The 23,998-nt window shown below is 50.8% G+C and overlaps 1 protein-coding gene across 1 annotated transcript; it reads left to right on the top strand.

Annotated features, from left to right (window-relative positions):
• Positions 1-10,782: 10,782 nt before the first annotated feature.
• On the top strand, positions 10,783-23,860 carry YJU2B (YJU2 splicing factor homolog B). Its single transcript, XM_086408907.1, has 10 exons — positions 10,783-10,820; positions 14,389-14,433; positions 16,527-16,580; positions 17,620-17,702; positions 17,822-17,877; positions 19,362-19,422; positions 20,260-20,402; positions 20,486-20,658; positions 22,915-23,053; positions 23,151-23,860. Exons 2-10 carry the CDS (start codon positions 14,431-14,433, stop codon positions 23,639-23,641), a joined length of 1,203 nt encoding a protein of 400 aa, XP_086265033.1. The 5' UTR covers positions 10,783-10,820; positions 14,389-14,430; the 3' UTR covers positions 23,642-23,860.
• The last annotated feature ends 138 nt before the right edge of the window (positions 23,861-23,998 follow it).

The raw sequence follows: 23,998 nt of genomic DNA, 5'->3' as shown, positions 1-23,998 counted from the left end.
TGCGAATTCTTTGACAGAGAACGCTTTCCTAATGGAGTTAGTCACCAGCGAGTCATCTCTACAAAATTCAGATTCGTGATTTGGTCTTAGCCGGATTTGGCCAGAGACGTCAGATAAATTATAGATGGCGTTAATGAATTATAGAGTATTCAAAAGCAAAAGAGGAAAGAGAACGTGGCACGTGAATGTGAACCTATGGACACCAGGAGGTAGATCTTTAAAGTGGTCCCCGTGCGTGCTTGCTTAGTTGCTCAGTCTTGTCCCCTTCTTTGCTACACTTTGGACTGTAGCCCACCAGGCTCTTCTGTCCATGGGATTCTCCAGGCAATAATACTGTAGTGGTTGCCTTGTCCTCCTCTTCCCGACCCGGGGATCGAACCCGCATCTCTTGCATTGCGGGTTCTTTACTACCAGCGCCACCCAGCACCTAATCCTAGCCAAGATCCTACGCTATCCATAATTTTTAATTAACAATTGGTCCTGGGGACAGAAAAATCAGCTTCTGTCCAATTGAAAAGTGAACGAACGAAGGGAAAAGAAAGAGCAACTGGGAAAAGAGTCACCAAGTGAGGTAAAAAGCTGTGGACGAACAAAAGAAGCCACCGCAAATTCTTGCAGCCCCCCACCCTCCCGGGCCCGGTTGCCATGACAACCGAGCGGGCGTCAAGGTAGAGCCTGGAGCACTCCGCAGGCGTCCCGCAGGCCCCGGCGCTGGTTGACGCTCGCGCAGACGCCCCAGAACCAAAGTCGCGCCGCGGAGGTTGCACCTTTTGAGCCCTATGCTTGACCTCTGCTCCTCGCTGGATCCTTGCCGCCCGGGGAAGCAGGATCGCAGGGACCCAGGAAGAATAAGCAGCTCGTCTGGATGCCCCTTTAGTGCTGAGAGCCCTCTGGAGGACTCTGGAGAAGATCCCCGCCTTCCAAGTCGGCACCTTCCTTCAACGCTATGTGAGACTGCGCTTCGGGTCCGTGTGTCTAGCCTCAGTCTCCCCATCTGTAGTGTGAGGGTTCACAGCTCCTACCCTGGAGGCCAAAGAATATTCATAAAACTGCAGACAGGGCGGGCTCCGTTGGGGGAGTGATGGGGTTAAGGCAGCTCTTCAGCGGCCCGAGGAGGTGGGCATATTATTCTCATTTTACAGAGAAAGAAACTGAACCCAGAAAAGTAAAGTGAGACCCACTCATGAGGCTCAGCTAGTGCCTGGCAGGAGGAAGAGTGGAAGGTGTCCACCCTGGGGTAAACCCCACTGGAGGATCGGGGGACGCAATGAACCTTGTGCCTTGGCAGGAGTGACAGTGAAAGTGACGTCGCTCAGTCACGTCCAAGTCTTTGCAACCCAATGGACTATACAGTCCACAGAATTCTCCAGGCGAGAATACTGGAGTGGGTAGTGGGTCCCTTCTCCAGGGGATCTTCCCAACCCAGGGATGGAACCCAGGTCTCCCGCATTGCAGAACCCAGCTCTTCTGATTTCCATGGCCAGACGAGGTGGGCATATTATTCACATTTTACAGAGAAAGAAACAGCCCAGAAAAGTAGTGAGCCACCAGGGAGGAATGAGAGGGTTGTGTTTCAATGTTGGGGGTGGGGAGATGGAGTGAAGGCAAGAAATAACAACCCAGAGTGCCCCAAACACCATCCGGACTGTAAACAGGATGGGAAAAGTGTTGAATTTAGGAGCCCATAAATGCTTACCTTTTGAAACAGTACCTTTGTTGGCAAATTCTTAGCCCACTTGGCATCTCCACCAGGGTCCAAATTCTAATCTGAGTTCGCATTTTGGTTCCTGTGCCTCTGGGTTTCTCAACATCAGCAATTCTGACATTTGGGACTGGGTTATACTTTGGGAGGTGGGCTGTCCTGTTCGCTGTAAGATGTTTCATCTAGCAGCATACCCAGCCCCTACCCTCTAGTTGCCATGAATATGACTACCTCCAAATGTCACAACCAAATGTCGTCTGGGGGACAACTCTCCCCCATTGAGAACCACTGACCAGAGCCAAAACTTAAGACATTCTGTCTCTGGACTTCCCTGATGGCACAGTGGAAAAGAATCCACCTGCCAATGCAGGGGACACAGGTTCCATCCCTAGTCCAGGAAGATTCCGCATGCTGCAGGGCAGCTAAGCCCAGTACACTGCAACTGCTGAACCCAGTGGGCCTAGAGCCTGTGCTCCACAACAAAAGAAGCCACAGCAATTAGAAGCCCATGCACCACTACGAAGAATAGCCCCCACTCACCATAACGAGAAAGCCCACACAAGACAATGAAGATCCAGTGCAGTCAAAAATAAATAAATAAATACTTTTTAAAAGACAGATAAATCTACTCATTGTCACTAAATAAATGTTTAAATTCTTGGATCATGCTCTATGCCCCAAAGTGGTGGTGGTGGTGTTGCTGTTCAGTTGCCAAGTCGTGTCTGACTCTTTGCAACAGGGTGGACTGTAGCATGCCGGCTCTGTCCTCCACTACCTCCCGTAGTTTGCTCAAATTCTTGTCCATTGAGTCGGTGATGCTATCTAACCATCTCATCCTCGGCTGTCCCCCTCGCCTTTGGCCTTCAGTCTTTCCCAGCATCATTCATTCCAGTGAGTCAACTCTTCACATCATCAAGTGGCCAAAGTATTGGAGCTTCAGTTTCAGCAACAGTCCTTCTAATGAATATTCAGGGTTGATTTCCTGCCCCAAACTATGTATCATATTAATTCTCTCTCTCGAGATCCTTAAAATAGCCTAACTTTCTGGAAACTGGTTATCACAGTTGGATTATATGGAACACAATGGATGATTGTAATGGATAGGTCAACTGTGGAGTAAGCACTGGCTAAGAATCAGGAGAGCTGGGTTCTGTGCCAAGCTCTGCCATTACAAACTCTGTGGCCTTGTTACTTAGGCTCTCTGGACTGATATTCCCATCTGTCAAATGAGGATAGTGAGATGATTTCTAAGGACTTGGAAACGCTCAGATTCTAACAAGATAACACTCCCCACCTTGAAGTTATTTAAGCCACCCAGCCCCCATCCCAGCGCCCTCTTCACCCCCAAATGTCTTTCATTTAACATTTTTCAGCCTCCTGGCCTGTCCCTTTAAATATATCTTACAGAGTCAGTTCTTCCAGGCTCCTGTTACCACTCAGACAAACTCATTATTTTTCCTGATTCTAACAAGTAAATTATGGTGGCGTTTAACACAGCAGTAGCAGGGGCTTGTTTGTAGGAAATTACGGTGTTTAAGCACAAACACACCCTGATATTTGCATGAGGAAAAATAAAACTAAAAATGGTCTTTTAAAATGCCCCCATGATGTGCTGCTTAAATTACAGGAATGTCTCAAGCATCCACATAAACTATGCTGACCTGTTTGGTCTTCACACAAAAAGCCGTGTTGTTGTTTAGTCACTCAGTCAGTTGCTCAGACTCTTTGCGACCCCATGAGCTGTAGCCTGCCAGGCTCCTCTGTCCATGGGATTTTCCAGGCAAGAATACTGGAATGGGTTGTCATTTCCTTCTCCAGGGGATCTTCCCAATCCAGGAATTGAACCCATGTTTCCTGCTTTGGTAGGCAGGTTCTTTGCCCCTAAGCCACCTGGGAAACCCACAGAAAGCCATAGATCATCCATGTAATTAATTCTCTTCAGCACCCCCCTGCCTTTCCACATACTCTGCTGTTGCCAGATTGGGGTAATGGGTCAGAAGATTCTACGTCCTGTCTTCAAAGAGCAGGAACTCGAAGTAAGGAATGAGGTGTTCTGCTCACAGAGAACAGTCTGCCCAGGATGATCCAAACTGAACCCACCAGAATGTAAGCTCAGGAGGGCAAAGATTATCTGTTTTATTTATCGCTGCATCTCCCATGCTTGGAAAAATTCTAGACACCTAGTTGTGCGTGCATGCTTAGTGGTGTCCAACTCTTTGCAACCTGATGGACTGCAGCCCACCAGGCTCCTCTGTCCATGGGATTTCCCAGGCAAGAATACTGGAGTGGGTTGCCATTTCCCCCTCCAGGGGATCTTCCTGACCCAGGGATTGAACCCGCATCTCCTGTGTCTCTTGCATTGGTAGGTGGAGTCTTTACCACTGAGCCTCGTGGGAAGCCCCAGACACCTAGAAGTACTCAATAAATGAGTCAAATGAATGACTGGACAAGATATAGTTTGGTAAGTCATAAATAAAGTCAATCTAAATATTTTGCCTGAGGTTTAAGGTTGTGTTGCAACCCCCCAGGAAGTTTTGGCGTAGTAGACAACATTTCCATCTTTTCCCTCCTTCCTTTTTTCTGTTACCCTCATCAGTTCTCTCACTGACAAAGCATCTCCTCCCTCATCTGGGTCAGTTCTGTGTAGTCAGCACCCTTTTGGAGGGCAGCGTTCAGGTGCATTCCTTGTCACAGGAGGAGAAAGAATTTATTACCTAGGATGCATGCTGGGAGGAAGAGGCAGGCACTTCTGTGTTCCCCAAGGATGATCCCTATGCCCCTGGTGTTATCCCCAAAGCTGGTTCCATACGCTTCTGGTTTGCTGTTTGAAAATGTCATCTTTAGGCAGATGAATCAGATGGTGAATGCCACCTCCCTGGTGGTCCAGTGGTTAAGAATCCACCTTCCAATGCAGGGGACACGGGTTGTATCCCTGGTCAAGGAACTAACATCCCACATGTTGTAGCTAAGAGTCTGCATGCCGCAGCTAAAGATCCTGCATGCCACAACTAAGACCCAGCACAGCCAAATTTAAAAAAAAAAAATTGTTTAAGAATATTTAAAAAAAGAGAGAGAACAGGAAATGCCTTCTTGTTGGTACCATTAATCATTCCTGGCCTCTTCCTTGCAGCCATACACCAAAATGCACCGAGTTATTCCTTCAAAGGCTTTTAGAAAGCCAGAAATGCTGGGAGTGTCTCTATTTCTCTGGTTCTTTGCTCTCTTCCTAAATTTCAAGAACAATCGGTTCCAAGAGATTGTCAAACCCTTCCTATGGCACACCAGGCTGACTAAAATAGCAAGCAGCAGAGCCAAGAATAGAACCCAAGAATCCAGTTTTCCTAAACCCATAAAAGGCCCAGGCCTCCTTTAAAAGTCCTTTGAACTTGGTGCAATAAAAGCAGCACCTCAATCAAGCATGTTATTCTTCTTGTGGAGGTAGTTCACAGATGGCATTGAGCTCGTCAAGGTCCAGACCTCCTTCTTATACTCTCTTGCAGATTAAAGAGCCACAATGCATGATGCGCCCTCGTGGCTTCAAGGTGCCCTTCCACCACTGGGAAGGGAGGCTCCCTGTCTCATTTAATCCAGTCCTACCTTCTTCCTTTTTAGAGACACAGTTCAGTTAAAGAGCTCTCTTTACCCTGAAAAGCCCCTTGCATCGCTACACTCCTCTTGTCACACACAAAACATTTCTATGGCTCAGTGGTAAAAGAATCCAACTGCCAATACAGGAGATGCCGGAGACACAGGTTCGATCCCTGGATCAGGAAGATCCCCTGGGGAAGGAAATGACAACCCATTCTAGTATTCTTGCCCGAGAAATCTCATGGACAGAGGAGCATGGCAGGCTACAGTTCATGGGGTCGCAAAGAATTGGACACAACTGAGCATGCACACATAGTTGATTTGCAATGCTGTGTTAATTTGCTGCTGTCAGCAAAGTGATTCAATTACACACATATATACATCCTGTTTTAGATTCATTTCCATTATGGTTTATCCCACAATGTTGAATACAGTTCCCTGTGCTAGACAGTAGGACCTTGCTGTTTATCCATCAGATGTTCTTTTTCAAGATTTTTGTTTTCCCCAAAGACTTTAGCCTCAGGGACTTACCTGAAAGCTCAGTGGTTAAGAACTTACCTGCCAGTGCAGGGGACTTGGGTTTGAACCATGGTCAGGGAACTAGGATCCCACATGCTGCGGAGCAGCTCAGCCTACACACCACATTGAGCCCACATGGTCCAGAGCCATGTGCTGCAACTAGAGAGCCCATGCGCTGCAGCCACTGAGCCTGTGCACCTCAAAGAAAGATCCCAAAGGGTGCAACAGAGATCCCGGTGCCACAATTAAGACCCGACACAGCCAAATAAATAAATAATTTTAAAAAGTATGTCATCTCTGAATAAGAACAGTTGTTCTTTCTTAAAAAAAAAAAAAAAAAAGACTTTAGCTGCAGAATAAAGCAGGTGCAGCAGCTAACCAGTGGAGGTATGGCACTGAACTTTCTAGCTCTAGAGGTCCTCTCTTGCCCCCTCCTCTGGAGTTCATGGTGAGAGCATGAAGGCTCCCTGGGTGCCCCGTGTGCTCAGAGCCTGGCCACTGGAGGAGTGACTCATGCCGGAGCTGGTCCTGTCCTTTCTGCCTTCCACCAGGAAGAGGATTTTCTAGAATCCGATGAGACACTTGAATGTTGTCCTGATCACACCAGGATCTTACAAAGGGGAATGTATAGGCATTGAGGTTTCTGTTTTGTCTAAAGTTGATTTGAAAACATGTCCAGCTCCATTTTCTGGAGTTCTTGATTCGACCTTTCATTTTCTCTCTGGGCTCAGACCTCAACCACCAAATCATGAGCTCTGATACTGCTGGAAAATGGGTTAAGTAACCGGGAAGGACAACTTCACATTGAGAGATCCCTCATCCATTCTTTTCAAATCCCGTTACCTTGTTTTCCATAATCAGAGAGCTTGCACCATTGGCCAGCTTCAGTGCTCACCTGGAAAAGATGATTAACTTGGTTTTTCTGGTTTGCACTTTATTTTTACTGTTCTGTAGTTATTTCATATTTTGCAGTTCTACCTATAAAGTGAATTGTTTAAGGCTCCCCAGTCTTGGGGTTGGTCCTCACAGAAAATGAAGTGAATCTGAAGTTTGTAAATTCCGTGTGTAAATTTCATGTCTTAGGCACTTACACAGTTACAGTACTTTTGCTTGCAAGAAAGAGAAACTTGTTCAAATTAGCTTAGACAAAGAGGAGAGTTTGTTACAGGGATAAAATACAGGGATATATCAAGGCACTTAAGAACTGAAAGGTCTCCAAAGATAAGGAAAGTTTCTCTGTCTCTTTCTATCTCCTGCTGTTTTTCAAATTTTATATTTTTTATTTTTGGCTGTGGCAGGTCTTCATTGATGTGCACAGGCTTTCTCTAGTGGTGGTGCCCAGTGTATCACTGCAGTGGCTTCTCTTGTTGTAAAGCATGGGTTCTGGGGCACACGGGCTTCAGTAGTTGGGGCGCGTGGGCACGGACTTAGTTGTCCCGAGGCACATGGAATCTTCCTGGACCAGGGATTGAACCCGTGTCCCCTGCAATGGCAGTGGATTCCGAACCACTGGACTACTACGGAAGTCCTCCCCGCCCCCCGCCCCTTTCTCTCTCTCTCTTTCTCACCACATGATTGCTTATCTCTGCTCCTCTCTCCTCATGGCTAAAGATGGCTTCCCACTAAGTCCTAAAGTTCTATGTCCTCAGATCTAGCCACCAGCAGATTTCTGAGCCTCGCTGGATCCCAAGTCTAAATTCCCGGGAGCAAATCCCATTGGCCCCGCTTGAGTTAAATCCATACCCCTGATCCAATCAGCTGTGGCTAAGGATGGGCCATAAATGTTAGAAATGCTGCAGCGCCCTCTGGAGGTTGGATGTTCTCACACAGGGAGAGGTGGGGGCCGCGCAGGCACCCCAACTAAGCAACTAAGCCCCTGTGCCACAACTGCTGAGCCCAGGCACCTACAGCCTGTGGTCCCCAACAGGATAAGCCACTGCAATGAGACACCCGTGCACTGCAACAAAGAGCGGCCCCTGCTCACTGCAACTAGAGATAGCCCACGCGTAGCAACAAAGACCCAATGCGGCCAAAAAGAAAGAAATTTTTTAAAAGAAATACATAAAATGTCTAATCTATTGGGCCTGCTTTCTGAGCTGGGCTGGGCTGGGCTGAGCTGAGCTGTGACTGGGGGTGAAGACAGGCAGGCTCCAACCACAGACTCTTAGAAGTGGGAAGGGGCTGGAGGACTGGCATGTGGAAGACAGGTCAGTCCTCTGCGACCCTCGAAGGCAGGAATAGAGCCACATAGTCGGTGCCAATAGCAGGAAAGTTTGATGTAAAGAACTTCCTGGTGCTTAGAGGTCTCCTTCTCATTCTGCTCCAGTCCCCCAAAGCCACACCATGAGGAATGCCCTCCTCAGCCCACTGATTTCTTTCTTCCTATTCAAAATGTTTTACAATTACATTTGTAGACATCTATTGCGTTTGTTCCCATGGGCAGGCTGAGCTGTCCCACTTTACAGATGAGAAAACAGAGATGAGGTGACTTGGTCAGGGTCCCCCTCCAGAGCTAGAATTCAGGTCCCTTCCTGTCACCCTGCCCAGCCTGGCTAACTGTCTTCATCTCCCTGAATGGGTTCCCTAGCCCCACAGGAACTGGCCTGCCCTTGGCATCTTTAGAGACAGTCTCTTGATATCTCAGGCTGATGTTTGCTTCTATCACCTGCCCTGTGTGGAAGTAATGAGTGAGGATCTACATGTCCCTTGAAAGCCAATGGTTCCCACACTCCTCTTTCCCAAGAGTACTCACAAGGGGGTATTTTGTGACTTTTTAGTCTTCTTTCAGGTGCAAGACAAGGATTTAAACAAAATCCAGAGGTAATAATAAGCAAGATTACTGAGGTTGAGAGAGGCTCCATCTTGTTCCTCAGGATCTGGGAGCCTCCCTCTGCCCTGCCTACCCTCACAACTCGATTTTGTTTTGTTGTTGGTTTGGGGTGGCATGGTTTGGCCGCACCATGCAATATGCATGATCTTAGTTCCTTGACCAAGGATCAAACCTGGACCTCCAGCAATAGAAGTGCAGAGTCTTAACCACGGGACTGCCAGGGAAGTCCTTGCCTTGCTCCTCTTTATCTGGCTCAGGTGTTACCCCTCACAGGGGTCTCGCTGATCCTCACTCATGCCCACTCCCAAACACCTTACCCTTGTTAAAGGTTCCTACTGGTTCCCACAGCCCTTATGTTTAATGCATACAAACCAAGGCAGTATAACTGAGGTTAAGGGAACAAAGTTTAGCTCAACAGATGGAGGTCACATCTTCCACTCCTCACTAGCTGTGCAACCTTGGGGTAGTTACTTGACCTCTCTGGGCCTGTCTCCTCATTCATAAAATGAAAATGGCAGAGTATCCATCTCCTGGAATCAGCATTCCCAGGTGATATATGTGACAAGTGAGCACTGGTGAATGATGTCTGGTGAGTAGTGAGCACTCCCTTTACAGCACTATGATTATAGGAGATCTGACTTATGAGGGCTTTAGAACAGGGCCTGGCACCAAATAACAGTGTAATAATAGCAATCATAGTAGTAGTGTGCTTAGTTGCTCAGTCATGTCCAACTCTTTGGACTGTAGCCTGCCAGGCTCCTCTGTCTATGCCATTCTCCAGGCAAGAATACTGGAGTGGGTAGCCATTCCCTTCTCCAGGGGATCTTCCAGACCCAAGGATCAAACCTGGGTCTTCTGAATCGCAGGTGGATTCTTTACTGTCTGAGCCACCATTACAGGAGATTTGACTTATGAGAGCTTTAGAACAGAGCCTGGCACCAAATAACACAGTCATAGTAGCAATTGTAGTAGTAGCGTCATTTTTCACACTGTCCTTGATAAATTGTCAGTTGGCATGTTTGCATCAGTGAGAAATAGGTGTGTCCTTTGCTTTCAAATTCCCATGGCCTGACAAACAGCACCTAATAAACAGCTATTGAATGAACAAATGAACAGATTCTGTTAGGCTCTACAAGGCACAAAAGTACATTCAAAAGTCATTGTCCCATACAGAAGGTAAAATTAAGCTGGTCCGAAGGCTCTGAGACAAGGGCCAGATAGTACATTTTCAGGTTCCATGGGCCACAGGAGTTCTGTGGCAACCATTCAACTCTGCCGTTGTCATGCGAAAGCAGCTACAGACAACAGGTAAATGAATAGGCATAGCTGTACTCCAATAAAGTTTTATATATGGACACTAAAATTTGAACTTCATGAGGTCATAAGGTGTTATCCTTTTGATTTCTCTCCACCCCCCCGGCCCCCGCCATCAACTACTTAAAAAAATGGAAAAACAATTCTTATCTCGCTAGGCATTAAAAAATAAGGGGCTGTGGAGAAGGAAATGGCAACCCACTCCAGTATTCTTGTCTGGAAAAGTCCATGGACAGAGGAGCCTAGCGGGTTGCAGTCCATGGGGTTACATGACTGAGCACTCGTGCATGAGGGTGGAGGTAGATGGGTTGGTAGCAATAAACTGGTAAAACTTAAAAATATATATATATTTATATATGTATTTTATATATATATATATATATATATATATAAAATGGGCTAGTTCGATTCGGCCCGGGATATGGCAACCCACTCCAGTACTCTTGCCTGGAAAATCCCATGGACGGAGGACCCTGGTAGGCTACAGTCCATGGGATCGCAAAGAGTCGGACACGACTGAGCGACTTCACTTTATGAAGAGGCCCACCTCCGCCCCACCGATTAGGCGAGCTGGATCTGGCTCTGGGGAGCGCGCGATCAGAAAGGCGGGATTTGGAATGGGTCAGGCAAATGGGCAGGGCGAGGGTGGGGCATCGTGTCGTGCGTGCAGTTGGGAAGGGCAGGCCCGATTGGTCTACTCCTGCGGCGGAGAGACAGAGGCGTGTTCGACATCCAGCCCATCAGCGCGGCGCTGCCGCCTCGCCCCGCCTCGCGCAGGCGTCTCAGTCTTGCGGAGAGTGCGCCACGCCCCCTTGCGCGCCCGGAAGGGACTTCCGGGAAGGGCTCGCCGTGACGTCAGGAGGGCAGGTAAGTGCGGGAGGGCAGAGGGGCGGGCAGGCCGGGTTTGGCAAGGGGTCTGTCCACTTCCTCACCAGGCCTGTGAGCCGCCCGAAGGGGGACAAAGTGCCGGGTCCGCGGAGCTCTGCGGACGTGGGCCTGGTGCTCAAAGCCGCTCGCGACCCAGCTTTAACCCCCGACCCCAAACCCCGGACCCCGGCCCATATCCGATACCTCTTCAGGTTTTCCTTAGGGACAGTAAGCCCCTACCTCGCTGCGTCGTCGTGAAGATTTTGTAAAATGACGCTTGTAAAAGGTTTGTCGTGAGAAATAATCAAAACGATCATCGTTTAACTTGACATCAGGCGCTGTTGTAGATCCTTAACTCAACGAGTCTTGATAGCAGCCTTATCAGGTTGATACTTTTATAAACCCCATTTTACAAGTAAGAAAACTGAGGCCCAGAGAAAGAAGGAATTTGCTTATACTGCTAGAAAGCAGCAGAGTCGGGATCCAAGCCCCAGCATTAGCCCTGAGCCAATGGGATTTATCATTATTCTTGACACCAAAAATCAGAGATTTCTATACATCCCCCCTATGGTCCAACCTGTGCCACTCACTGGGGTGATAAAACCACTGAAAGACCCCAATTCTTGTAAATGGAGTGCTTACTCTGTGCAGGCATTACCCAGCATGTTATTTCATTTACAGCAACCACAGAAAGTCTTCTTGCTGTCATCCACTCTTTACAGATGAGGAACTGTACGCTCAGGGAGGCTCAGACATTGGCCAAGGTTCCCCAGCTAGTGAGGAATGGAGCTGGAGTTCCAGCCCAGGGAACTGTGTGTCCCTAAAACTTGGGTCTTGAGAGTCCCTTAGACTGCAAGGAGATCCAACCAGTCCATCCTAAAGGAAATCAGTCCTGAATATTCATTGGAAGGACTGATGCTGAAGCTGAAACCAGTACTTTGGCCACCTGATGTGAAGAACTGACTCACTGGAAAAGACCCTGATGCTGGGAAAGATTGAAGGCAGGAGTTGAAGGGCACGACAGTGCATGAGATGGTTGGATGGGATCACCAACTTGATGGGCATGAGTTTGAGTCAGCTCTGGGAGTTGGTGATGGACAGGGAAGCCAGGCATGCGGCAGTCCAGGGGGTTGCAAAGAGTCGGACACGACTGAGTGACTGAACTGAACTGAAAGCTTGGGTGGGCACTTGCTGTTTTGTTAGTATTTTTAGTTTGGAGGTGACTTTAGGAGACTCTGGTCCAGGGGTATGCATTACAGATGGAGGATCTGAGGTGTAGAGGGGCTCAGGATGGGATGGTGGAAGACTCTCTATCTGGGGCTTTTCACCCTGGCTCTGCCTTCTCGGCGGCCTCTGAGCTCGGGCAAGTTATTTAAGCTCCCACGTGCTCGTTTGTCAGCTGGAAATAGTACTAACATCAGTGGAGCGTGTGACACACAGTAACTATCAGCACACAGCTAAGTTGGCGGAATATTCGAGACTTTCTGACTCCAGCACCGGGAGCCAGCAAACTCCACTCACAGGCCAAAATCAGACCACCACCTGATTTCGTATAGCCCACCGGCACAAAGTGGTTTTAGCTTCTTAAATGGTTGGGGGAAAAAACAAAAGAAGAATAATATTTTGTGACAGGTGACAGTCCTGCGAAATTGAAATTTCAGCGTCCATAAATAAAGTTTTGCTAGGATGCAGCTACACCCATACGTTAACATGCTATCGGCTACTTTCTGGCTGAGGTGGCTCAGTTGATGAGTCTTTGGGACAGAAATGATTGCCCTCAATGGAGGAAATTTGCCAGTCCCCATTCTGGACTACACTTTAGTCCCTCATAATGTCTATTCTCTCTCTCTTTTTTTAAATTTCTTTTAGTTTTTTTTAACTTAAATACAGTTGATTATAATGTGTTAATTTCTCCTGTACAACAATGTGATTCAGTTATACGTTATATATATATACACATTCTTCTTTAAATATTCTTTCCCGTTGCGGTTTATCATAGAATACTGAATAGAGTTCCCTGTGCTATACAGTGGGACCTTGTTGTCCATCCAATCTATAATAGTTTGCTTCTGCTAACGCATTCCCATAGCATTTCTCTTTAGCATCAAGTTGAACTTCCTTCTGTTTGACTGGAAAGTCTCGCCTCTGAACAAGCAGGGAGAGGGAAGTCTCCCCATCCCACGTTAAAGGAGCCCGGCATTTAACACCTGTGTCATTGACACTGGTTCTTCAGTTCAGTTTAGTCACTCAGTCATGTCCGACTCTTTGCGACCCCACGAATTGCAGCACGCCAGGCCTCCCTGTCCATCACCATCTCCCGGAGTTCACTCAGACTCACGTCCATCGAGTCGGTGATGCCATCCATCCTCTGTCGTCCCCTTCTCCTCCTGCCCCCACTCCCTCCCAGCATCAGGGTCTTTTCCAAGGTTCTTATGGAACCTCAATCAATTATCAGAGGTTCACACAGTCAGCATTTATCAGGACCTGTCCTAGGTGCCAGAGACGTAGCACAGTGTGACTTGGCAGAGGAGACAGACTGTAAACGAGCAAACAGACACAGGGTGACACGATAGAAAGTCCAGGGAGGAAGTGATTTGAGATCATGTCGTCAGGTGAGGCCTCTCACTGAGGTGATGTCTGAGCTGAGATCCATGACAAAGGACGGACTGCTGGTAGAAGAGCACTTGAGGCAGTGGGCCTGCACCCACTGAGCCTCCTAAGGCAGGAAGCCAGTGTGACTGGAACAGAGAGAGAGGGCTTGGGGAGGCAAGCAGGGGCCCCGCAGGCCATGGAAAGGGACTCGAGTTGATTCTCAAAGCCATGGGAATCCCTGGAGGGTTGGGTTTGTTTGTTTGTTTTTTATTGTGCTGGGTCTTTGTTGCTGCATGAGGTTTTCTCTGGTTACGGTGAGTGGGGGCTACTTTAGTTGCAGTACGCCAGCTTCTTATTGCGGTGGCTTCTCTTGTTGCAGAGTACAAGTTCTAGGGCACTCAGGCTTCAGTAGTTGCGGCCCGTGGGCTCAATAGTTGCTGCTCCTGGGCTCCAGAGAGCAGGCTCAATAGTTGTGGCACAGGGGCCTAATTGCTCTGTGGCCCATGGGATCTTCCCAGACCAGGGATCGAACCCAAGTCTCCTGTATTGGCAGGTGAATTCTTTACCCCTGAGCCACCAGGGAAGGGTTTTAAGCCCCCTGGAGGCTTTTAAGCAGGAGAGCTGTAGTTTAGATTTATATTTGAAGAGATCCTTCTGGCCCTTATGAGGAGAACAGACTGTGAGAGTCAAGGCCAGAGCCAGGAGCTTAGCGAGATGACGGTACTCCTCCAGGTGAGCGATGATGGGGGCCATGGTGGGGTGAAAAGTGTCAGCTGGGAAACAGATGTTGGATGGAGAGTGGACAGGACACTCCCTTTCCAAACAGCCAAACCACTCCTCGGATGCCTCCTACACCTAGGGGGAGGACTACCACACACAGCCCCCGCATCTTCACAGGGAATCTGGACTGCTGAGCTGTCCAGAAGGGCAGCACTGGGCAGTGCGTCCACAAAGCAGTGTCTCATTGTCTTTTCAGATTGGCCACGTGGAGGGCGAGGACCTGTAGGCAGCTACCAAGATGGTAAGTAGACGGGCTGTGCTCACTGGGTTTCTCTTGTGGTCTTTGATATGGGGAAGGGGCCCCCTAAGTAGCCTCTTCTCCCTGCTAAAAGTCTCCTTCCCCATCCCTACCCCTGACCCAAAGCTCTAAGGTATTTTTAAACTCTGCATCATGGTCTTCTCAGTGGAGTGGTTTTCAAACTTTGTGCATGCGTGCATGCTAAGTCACTTCAATCATGTCTGACTCTGCGTGACCCTCTGGACTGTAGCCTGCCAGGTCTGTCCATGGGGATTCTCCAGGCAAGAATACTGGAGTAGGTTGTCATGCCCTCCTCCAGGGCATCTTCCCACCGCAGGGATCGAACCCACCACATCTCTTATGTCTCCTGCATTGGCAGGCAGGTTCTTTACCACCAGAGCCCACCTGGGAAGCCCAGACTTTTGTGCGTGCTAAAATCACCCCAGGAGCTTTTGCTTTTTTTTTTCCTTTTTTTTAAAAATGAGGTGAAATTCACATAACATAACATGAACATTTTAAAGCTGTGATTCAGCAGCATTTAGTATATTCACAATATTTTGCAACAACCACCTCTCTCTAGTTCCAAAACATTTCCATCACCCGCAGAAGGAAACATTATACCCAATGGCAGTCACTCTCATCCCATCCACCCACACTCCCAGTCCCTGGCAACCCTAATTCGGCTTCCTGTCTCTGTGGATTTGTCTCTTCAGGACCTTCCATGTCAATGGAATTGTGTACTATGTGTTCTTTTGTATCCAGTTTCTTTCACTTAGCAGGATGTTTTCAAGGTTTATCTGTTAAAACATTGTAGCAGGTATTAGAGCTTCCTTCCTTTTTATGGCTCAGTAATATCCCATCACATGGTTGGACTACAGTTTGTTTATCCATTCATCCATTAATGGACACCTGGGTTGCTTCCACCATTTGGTTATTGCAAACAAACATGTATGCACAAGGATGTGTAGAAACATGTTTTCCAGGTTGCTTTTGAAAAGCCCTGTGTCCTGTGACTTCCCTGGTCAGGGAACAAGATCCTAAGTGCTGCCTCTTAAGACCCAGTACAGCAAATAAATAAATAAATTTTTTTTTTTTCAAATGGGCTTCCCTGATGACTCAGTGGTAAAAAATTCTCCTGCCAATGCAGGAGAGGCAAGTTCAATCCCTGGGTCGGGAAGATCCCCTGGAGAAGAAAATGACAACCCACTCTAGTATTTTCCCCTGGAGAATCCCATGAACAGAGGAGCCTGGTGGGCTACAGCCCGTGGGGCCACAAAGAGTCGGACATGACTTAGCGACTAAACAACAACCACCACCACACCAAAAAACAAAGAGAAAGGAAAAGCCCCGTCTCCGGGCGCCAGAGCAGGTGCTATGTCAGGTATCCGTGGTTTAGAAACTCCTCGGGACTTCCCTGGTGGTCCCATGGCTAAGATATTCCGCTTCCAATGCAGGAGGCCCAGGTTCGATCCCTGGTCAGGGAACTAGATCCCCCCTGCTGCAAATAAGACCTGGCACAGCCAAATAAATATTAAAAAATATATAAAGGTATGGTTATAACGTGCAGCCAGGTTTGAGACCCACTGCTTTGGTAGATCATTCAGTCAATTCAGCGGGTGGCTGCTAGCAGTTAAAAGAGAGACTGTCACAGCTGGATGAACATTCTTTCCTGAAACCCGTGCTTCGACTGTATTACGTGTGTTTGTGGTGTTAAATATGTCTTATTTTAAGTCACAGTCCCAAAATAACCGTGAAAGCCATTGTTCTAGGAGAGAGTGACCCTCGTGGAATTTTCCACAGCAATGGCGGTGGAGCATGTTTTGTTTTGTTCTTTTGGCGGAGCCGTGGAGCTTACGGGATCTTAGTTCCCTGACCAGGGATTGAACCTGGGCCGCGGCAGTGAAAGCGCCAAGTCCTAAACACTGGACTGCCAGGGAAGTCCTGACAGTGGGGTTTTTTCTCGCTAAGTCTCCAGTTCTCAGCCACACATCTTCCAGGAAGTCCCTGTCTCCCTGGTCCAGGTCTCGCCCTTGAGGCTACACAGGTAGGTCTCCTGCAGGACCCACCCTAAGTCGTGTCTCTCTTCTGCTTTCCAGGGTGAAAGGAAAGGCGTAAACAAGTACTACCCTCCGGATTTCAACCCTGAGAAGGTAAGGGGCAACCTTCCTTCTCCGTGTCCATGATAGAAAGCAACCCCTGGGCAGGGGCCCACACACATCGTCCCCTCCTGGAGTCAGACATCGTGGCCTCCTGGAGTCAGAACCACGGCTGCAGAAGCCCAGGCAGCCTGAGAAGTCTCCCTGCCTTAGGCTCATCACCTGGGTCTCAGGGCAGCCTTCCCTCCTGGGTGGTCAGTATGGTCCTCAGCGGACCCAGCATTGGGTGTGGCATGTTTCCAGAGGAGCCAGGATGAGATCCCTTCGCCCTTCCGGCTCCAGCTCCTCAGGCCTCCTCGTTGTTCCCTCTGCCGGGAACCTCTGCCTCATTTTGACCCACAAGGCTGCTTTCCTTCCTTTAGGTCTCTCCTCACAGAGGGCCTCCCTGACCACCGCCTCGTGTTCTGTCTATGACTGAGTGCTTTATTTCTCTCATAGCTCTCACAACTCCCTGACACATAGTTTATTTCTCTGCATGTTGTCCATCTCTCCACCTGGAATGTCTGCTGCTCAAGGCCAGGGACACGCATCTGTCTCGTTCAGGCTATGTCCCCATGCTGGGTGCTCAGTATGGGCCTTTGAATGAATCAGAGCATCCTGGCTGCTGGTCCCTGCTGACTCGGCTTTTCTATGCCACAGTCTCCCTGTACGTAGGTCCAAAGGGGAAGGAAAATGACCTGGGCTCCTAGAAACATGGAGGGATTAAAATGAGACGAGGCACATAAAGTGCCTGGCAGCCGTTTGCCGATCTTGTCGCCTATCCCAGTCCTCCCCACGACACCCGAGGTGTGTTATGATCCTTGTTGCCAGTTGATTCGAAAAACCAGGCTCAGAAAGGTAAAAAGATGAGGTCACTGCCCAGGGTTGCACAGCTTATTTAGCTCTGCCTGCTTCACCAAAGCCTCTGTGCCTCCTGTTTGCTGTTAACGCTCCCAGCAGAGCATAAGAATGAGGCCTCTCTCAGCCTGTGGGAGAGGGCCTGAGCTCCCCCTACTCAGCAGTGCTAATCCGCTCCCTCTTCCTTACCACACAGCATGGCTCGCTCAACAGATACCACAACAGCCACCCCCTTCGGGAGCGGGCTCGGAAGCTGTCCCAGGGCATCCTCATCATCAGGTAAGGCCCTGATTGTCACCACGCCCTTTGCAGCGTAACTGCAGCCAGAGTCTCAGGCATGGAGACCCAGGGAGAACCCATGCGGACAAGGACAAATGAGCTGTTCTCTGTTTGTGTAGGTTTGAGATGCCCTATAACATCTGGTGTGACGGCTGCAAGAACCACATCGGCATGGGTGAGCTGCCTGCTCCCCACCCCGCCCCCAACTATTCAGCCCCACCGCCAGCGAGCCCCGTAACTTGCTAAGCGCTGTGAGAGAGCATCTCACTGATGCCCCAGTCAAGAGTCAAGGAGAAGATAGACCCCCCCTCTTCACTGCCCCCAATAATTGGTGGGCTGTGGCCACTTGATGGCAGAGCAGTTAGGAGGCTCTGGGTTCAGATCCCGTCCCTGCCACTCCCTAAGCTGGGTAACCCTTAGCAGGCAACAGAGCTTCCATGTACCTCGGTTTACCCATCTCTGAATTCACATGATATGAGTGCCCGCCTGCATGGCATACAAAGTGCTTAGTGCAGAGAAAGAAAGAAAGAAGCGTGGGCTTTTATTATTTTTCTAGAGAATATCCAGGTTTGGGGGGGGTTTCTTTTTCACTAATTAGATGATATATTCTGGGCTCTGATCTTGCTCACTAAGTGAAAAATGCTTAAACTACAAAAACAGAACTTGGGGTGGTGGATAGTGTGGCCCTGGGAGGCTGGGGGCTGCTCTGGTTCATGGCCTCGAGGGTCAAGCTGAGCCCTGCTCTTGGTGCCCTGAGAGCCTCTTGGCCTTTGGAGCAGGTGTCCCTGGCTGGGTCTGATCAGGGGGATGCGTTAGAGGGGTCAGTCAGCCTCAGCAGTGGGGTGACCTGGCCCCTCCTTCTTGCTCTCGTCCCTCCCTCTGAAAGCCACCAGCTCCTGTTTATAGAGCAGGCTCTCCCCTGGGCTGGGTGCTATGGAATGGGCTGGGGATGTCTGCACTGCAGAGAAGGAAACGCAAGCCAGGAAGGCCGAGTCACCCACCGCAGGCCTCAGACCCCTGTCTCTGCATCCATCTGCGCCTGTGGGCACAGTCGGGTTCGAATCCTAAAGGCAACAGTAAGGGCAGGGGCGGCGGCAGGTCAAGCCTACAAGCCCTCACGTGCGCCACATGTTGTCCACTAAGCACTTTATTCATTTATTTATTTTTGGCCACACTGTGTGGCTTGAGGGGTCTTAGTTCCCCCACCAGGGATTTGAATCCACACCCCCTGCAGTGGAATCGAGGAGTCCCAACCACTGGACGGCCAGGGAAGTCCCCAAAACCAGCCCTTTTGGGATGATCACTGGCACCCAGCCCTGTGTTAAGTGCTCCATGTGTGTTAACTAGCTTCTGCAGCTTGCACAGCAGCCCTGTGTGGTGGCCGTCAAAGTCATCTCTGTCCAATCCGGGCAGCTGGACTAAGGTCTTGCAGCTGGTAGGGCAGAGCCAGGATTTGAACCCAGGCCCTCTGGCCGCAACCCACCACCCTCTGTGGCTTGAGCACCCATCCCGAAGCCCCGACGGCTCTTTTCCGCTTGAATCTCTGGAGGTGTCTCCCCTGCAGGCCCGTGGAAGGCCACCACTCCTGTCTGCCCCCTACCACCCCAGGAAACGACGCTGAGGGTGCGCCCTAGCCTCGTTCTTTCCCTCTCCTCCCAGGTGTTCGTTACAATGCAGAGAAGAAGAAGGTTGGCAATTACTACACAACCCCGATCTACAGGTAGAGGCAATCTGGTGGGCAGAGGGGTGAGGGGCTACACAGAACTCGGAGTGGGAGGGAGGCTTGTACCGTCTGCCTGAGGGTCACCCCCTGCTGGTCTCTCCTGGAAACCAGCATGGTGTGTCAGTCCAGGTGCATCCTGCCTAGACCCCTCCATGGCTCCCTCCTTCCTCGGACTAAAAATCTCAGGTCTCCCCATGGCCCACAGAGACCCCTCCCTGCCTTCACTTCCTCCCACCCTCCCCGTCACTCACTCTCCTCCAACCACACAGCCTCCTCGCTGCCCCTCATAAAAACTCTCTCTGGTGCCCTCTGCCTGGAACGTCTTCCCCAGACATCTGCAAGGCCCCCTTTTCCTCCTTGGATTTCTGCTCCAAAGTCACCTTTCAGAGAGGCCTTTTCTAAAGCAGTGCTCTCCTCCCAGCGCTGTGGTTGTTTGAGCATTCCCTGCCCACTCAGCTGCCACTAGAACATCAGCCCCGCTGAGAGCAAGTTGGCTTCCTTCACTGCTGTGTCCCCAGCAGCTGGCACCAAGCCTGCCCCAGAGCAGCCTGGCTTTGGAGGGTTTGTTGAATGAATGAGTGAACAGATGAACAAACGAATGAATGCAGGGATGAATAGATAAACTCCAGACACATGGTCAGTACCAGGGTGATGGGCCCCTGCGTGTCACCCATGGCTGTGCCTCAGACACGGAGAGCAGCATGCAGCAGGTTCTCTGCAAATGCTAGTTGATGACGTAACGCACACAGATGGAGGGAAGCAGGCAGGGGTCGCAAGGTGTCCCAGGGTGGCCACAGTGTCCAGATTCCCGCCTGCCACCCTCCACCCGCCCAGGTTCAGGATGAAATGCCACCTCTGTGTCAACTACATCGAGATGCAGACGGACCCCGCCAACTGTGACTACGTGATTGTGAGCGGCGCCCAGCGCAAGGAGGAGCGCTGGGACATGGAGGACAACGAACAGGTGCTGACCACAGGTGAGCGCTGTGGGTGGGTTTGGACCCCAACCCTGATCCTGAGCCGGGGCCCCGAAAGTCCAACCCCATTCTCACCCTTGCAGAGCATGAGAAGAAGCAGAAGCTGGAGATGGACGCCATGTTCCGCCTGGAGCATGGCGAGGCTGACCGGAGCACGCTCAAGAAGGCCCTCCCCACCCTGAGCCACATCCAGGAGGCCCAGAGCGCCTGGAAGGACGACTTCGCCCTCAACAGCATGCTTCGGAAAAGGTTCCGGGTGAGTGGGGCTCCCAGCCCAGGGTCGGGTCCACAGGCGGTGAGGCATCAGCAACAGTGGAGCAAAGAAAATGAAAGTTAGTCACTCAGTCATGTCTTACTCTTTGTGACCCCATGGACTGTAGCCCACCAGGCTCCTCTGTCCATGGAATTCTCCAGGCAAGAATACTAGAGTCGGTAGCCAATTGCCTTCTCCAGGGGATCTGCCTGACCCAGGGATTGAACCTGGGTCTCCTGCACTGCAAGCAGATTCTTTACCGTCTGAGCCACCAAGAGGGTCCTAACAGTGGGGCAGGGAGAACGCAAAGTGGGCCGAGACCCAGGTCCAGCCTGCGCCCCATCACTTCCTGACTATAGGCGGTCCTTTTACCCTCAGTTTCCCCATCCGCCACGCGGGGACCACCTCCCTACATCGCAGTGCCTGGGGGAGGCAGCTGGCCCAGCAGCTTTTTTTTTTTTAATAATCTTTCTTTCTTTTTGTCTGTGCTGGGTCTTCATTGCTGTGCTGGCTTTTCTCTGGTTGCAGTGTGCAAGCTTCTCATTGCTGTGGCTTCTCCTGTTGCAGAGCACAGGCTCCAGGCACTCGGGCTTCAGTAGTTGCAGCACACAGGCTCAGTAGTGGTGGCACACTGGCTTAGTTGCTCTGTGGCTTGTGGGATCTCTTCCCAGACCAGGGATCAAACCCACGTCCCCTGCATTGGCAGGCTCTTAACCACTGGAGCATCACAGAAGCCCAAGGGTTTTCTTACTAATTATTTGTTACTAAAAGTGTGTCCCTCTGGCCAGGCCTATAGCCTGAGTTGTGTGTCCCCTGCCTTCTGGGCATCCCTGAGTGGCGTCTGAGGGCCCCCAAACATAAAATGCCAGGGAAACCCCATCAGTCCCTAACTTGGCCTGCCTGCATCCTCCCTTTCTCAGTAATAGAAGCATCTTTGTTCTTCCAGGCACTCAGCCTTGCTCCTCTTGTTATAACCACCATTATTTCCCCACCTCTGCATCCATCAGCAAATTCTGGCAGGCTCTGACAACATCCGCAGCCTCCATCGTCTCCTGCCTGGACTAGCACAATCTCTCCACGCTGGTCCCCAGTGGCTCCTAGCTTCGTGTCCCAGAGCCTGTTCCCCTCACAGCCATCAGAGGGCACCCGTGAGCACCTGAGCCGGATCACATCCCTACTATGCTCAGAGCCCTCCATGGTTCCCACTTCCTTTATGCAGAAACCAAAGTCCTCCCCATGGCCCACCAGGCCCAAACAATCTGCCCTTTACCCTTCTACCCCCATCTCCACCTTCCCCTTGCTCATTCTGCTCCAGCCACACTGGCCACCTCACTGGCAAGTGCAGTTCTGCCTCAGGGCCTTTGCACAGGCTGTTCCCTCCCCTTTGGAACACTTTTCCACCTAATATCCACATGACTCCCTCACTTAGACATCTTTTCTTGAACATGATCTTCTCAGGGAGACTGCCCCTGCCCCTCCGCTCCACCGCGTGCCATATGTAAAGTTGAACCCCCTGCCAACCCTCACCCCCTTCCCAGCATTCTTTTTCTCCTCATCATTTTGTCTCACTCACCCACTAGTACATCAGCTTCACCAGGGCAAGGGTTTTTTTCTGCTCATGGCTGTGTCCCTAGTGTCTAGAACAAGGCCTGACACCAGAAAGATATTCTGCAAATATTTGTGGAAAGAATGAATGACTGGGAACTTCCTTGGCAGTCTAGTTGTTAGGACTCCATACTTCCACTGCAGGAGGCGAGGGTTTGACCCCTGGTCAGAGAGCTGAAATCCTGCCTACTTTGAGTCGCAGCCAAAAAAGAAAAATGAGTGAAAGACCCAGTGGCACGCACAGTAATAACAGTCATGTCTCCTGTTTGTTGAACAAGTTCTGTGTCCCAAGCACTGCATGAGGCCCTTTCCTCACATAAACTTAAAGAGGAGGAAATGGGAGGAGAGCTAGAGGGGATGCCCATGCCAGCTCCCAGCTCAGAGGGCATGGAAGAGGCATGACTCTAGCACCCACCATCCCTCCCCATGGCTGCTCTAGAGAGCTCAGTGGTAAAGAATCTGCCTGCCAGTGCAGGATACACAGGAAACCAGAGTTCGATCCCTGGGCTGGGAAGCTTCCCTGGAGGAGGAAATGTCAACTCACTCCAGTATCCTTGCCTGCCTGGTGGGCTACAGTTAATAGGGTCGCAAAGACTCGGACACAACTGAGTGGCTGAGCGCTGTCCCTCTCCACCCACTTCCACCCCGACACAGGAAAAGAAAAAAGCCATGCAGGAGGAGGAGGAGAGGGACCAGGCACTGCAGGCCAAGGCCAGCCTGGCCATCCCACTGGTGCCGGAGACAGAGGATGACCGCAGACTGGCCGCCCTGCTGAAGTTCCACACCCTAGACTGTGCGTGAGGGCCAGTGAGCGTGGGGAGTCGGGTGGGGGGAGACGGGGGGTAGGCGCTCAGGCAGAGGGCGGCTCTGGACCTCCTTCTCCCCCCCAGCATACGAGGACAAGCAGAAGCTCAAGCGGACAGAGATCATCAGCCGCTCCTGGTTCCCCTCCACTCCGGGAGCCAGCGCCAGCAGCAGCAGCAGCAGCAAAACCAACAGTGTCCTGAAGAAACTGGCCCAGAACCGCAGAGCCACTCCCACCAGCTCCCCTGTCACCATGGGGCACCTGGGCATCGTGCGACGGCGGTCCCGGGAGGTCCCAGAGAGCCCCCAGCACGTGGCCGAAACCTTCAAGTCTGGGGAGCCACAGTTGCCAGAGGGGACCAACCAGAACAGGCCCGTGTCCCCCCAAGACTGCTCTCTGGAGACAGCCGAGACCCCCAAGAACAGCAGCCCACTGGGGCAGGAAGAGAGCTGTCAGGACAGGCCCCAGCCCCCGCCAGACACCTCCCCTGAGGCACCCAACCCCCAGGACACACCACAGCCCTGCAGCCTCGGCTCCTCCCTCGTGGCTGACTACTCCGGTTCCGAGAGTGAGTGATTCCATGGTCCAGATTCACTCCAGAGGCCAAGACTCACCCAGGAGGCCCCTCCCAGGCTGCAGCCCCGCTGGCCCACCAGCTCTTGGAGAGCTCAGTCCCCACCTTTGTGCACACCTCACTTTCTCGCGGTGATGGAGTTGTTATTTATTTGTTCCTGGAGAGGGTGTCTGTGCCTTGTGCGACCCAAGACCTCCCAACATTAAAGCCCTGCTTCTTTGTCCCTGCCTCAGATTACTAAATGGGCCCAGGAGCTCTACCCCCACCCACCCAATGAAGGTTGCCCAGCATCTCATCACCCAGTGCAGATTCCCTGCTCACAGCCTTGGTTCCCACCCAGCTTGATAAGGGTTTAAATG

The sequence above is a fragment of the Bos grunniens genome, chromosome 7 (genome assembly GCF_055505025.1).
Source record: "Bos grunniens cultivar Pamir isolate PY7600 chromosome 7, Bosgru_T2T1.0, whole genome shotgun sequence".
NCBI classification, from domain to species: domain Eukaryota; kingdom Metazoa; phylum Chordata; class Mammalia; order Artiodactyla; family Bovidae; genus Bos; species Bos grunniens.
The sequence above is the reverse complement of the archived record's forward strand: the minus strand, read 5'-3'. Positions and strand labels throughout refer to the sequence as shown.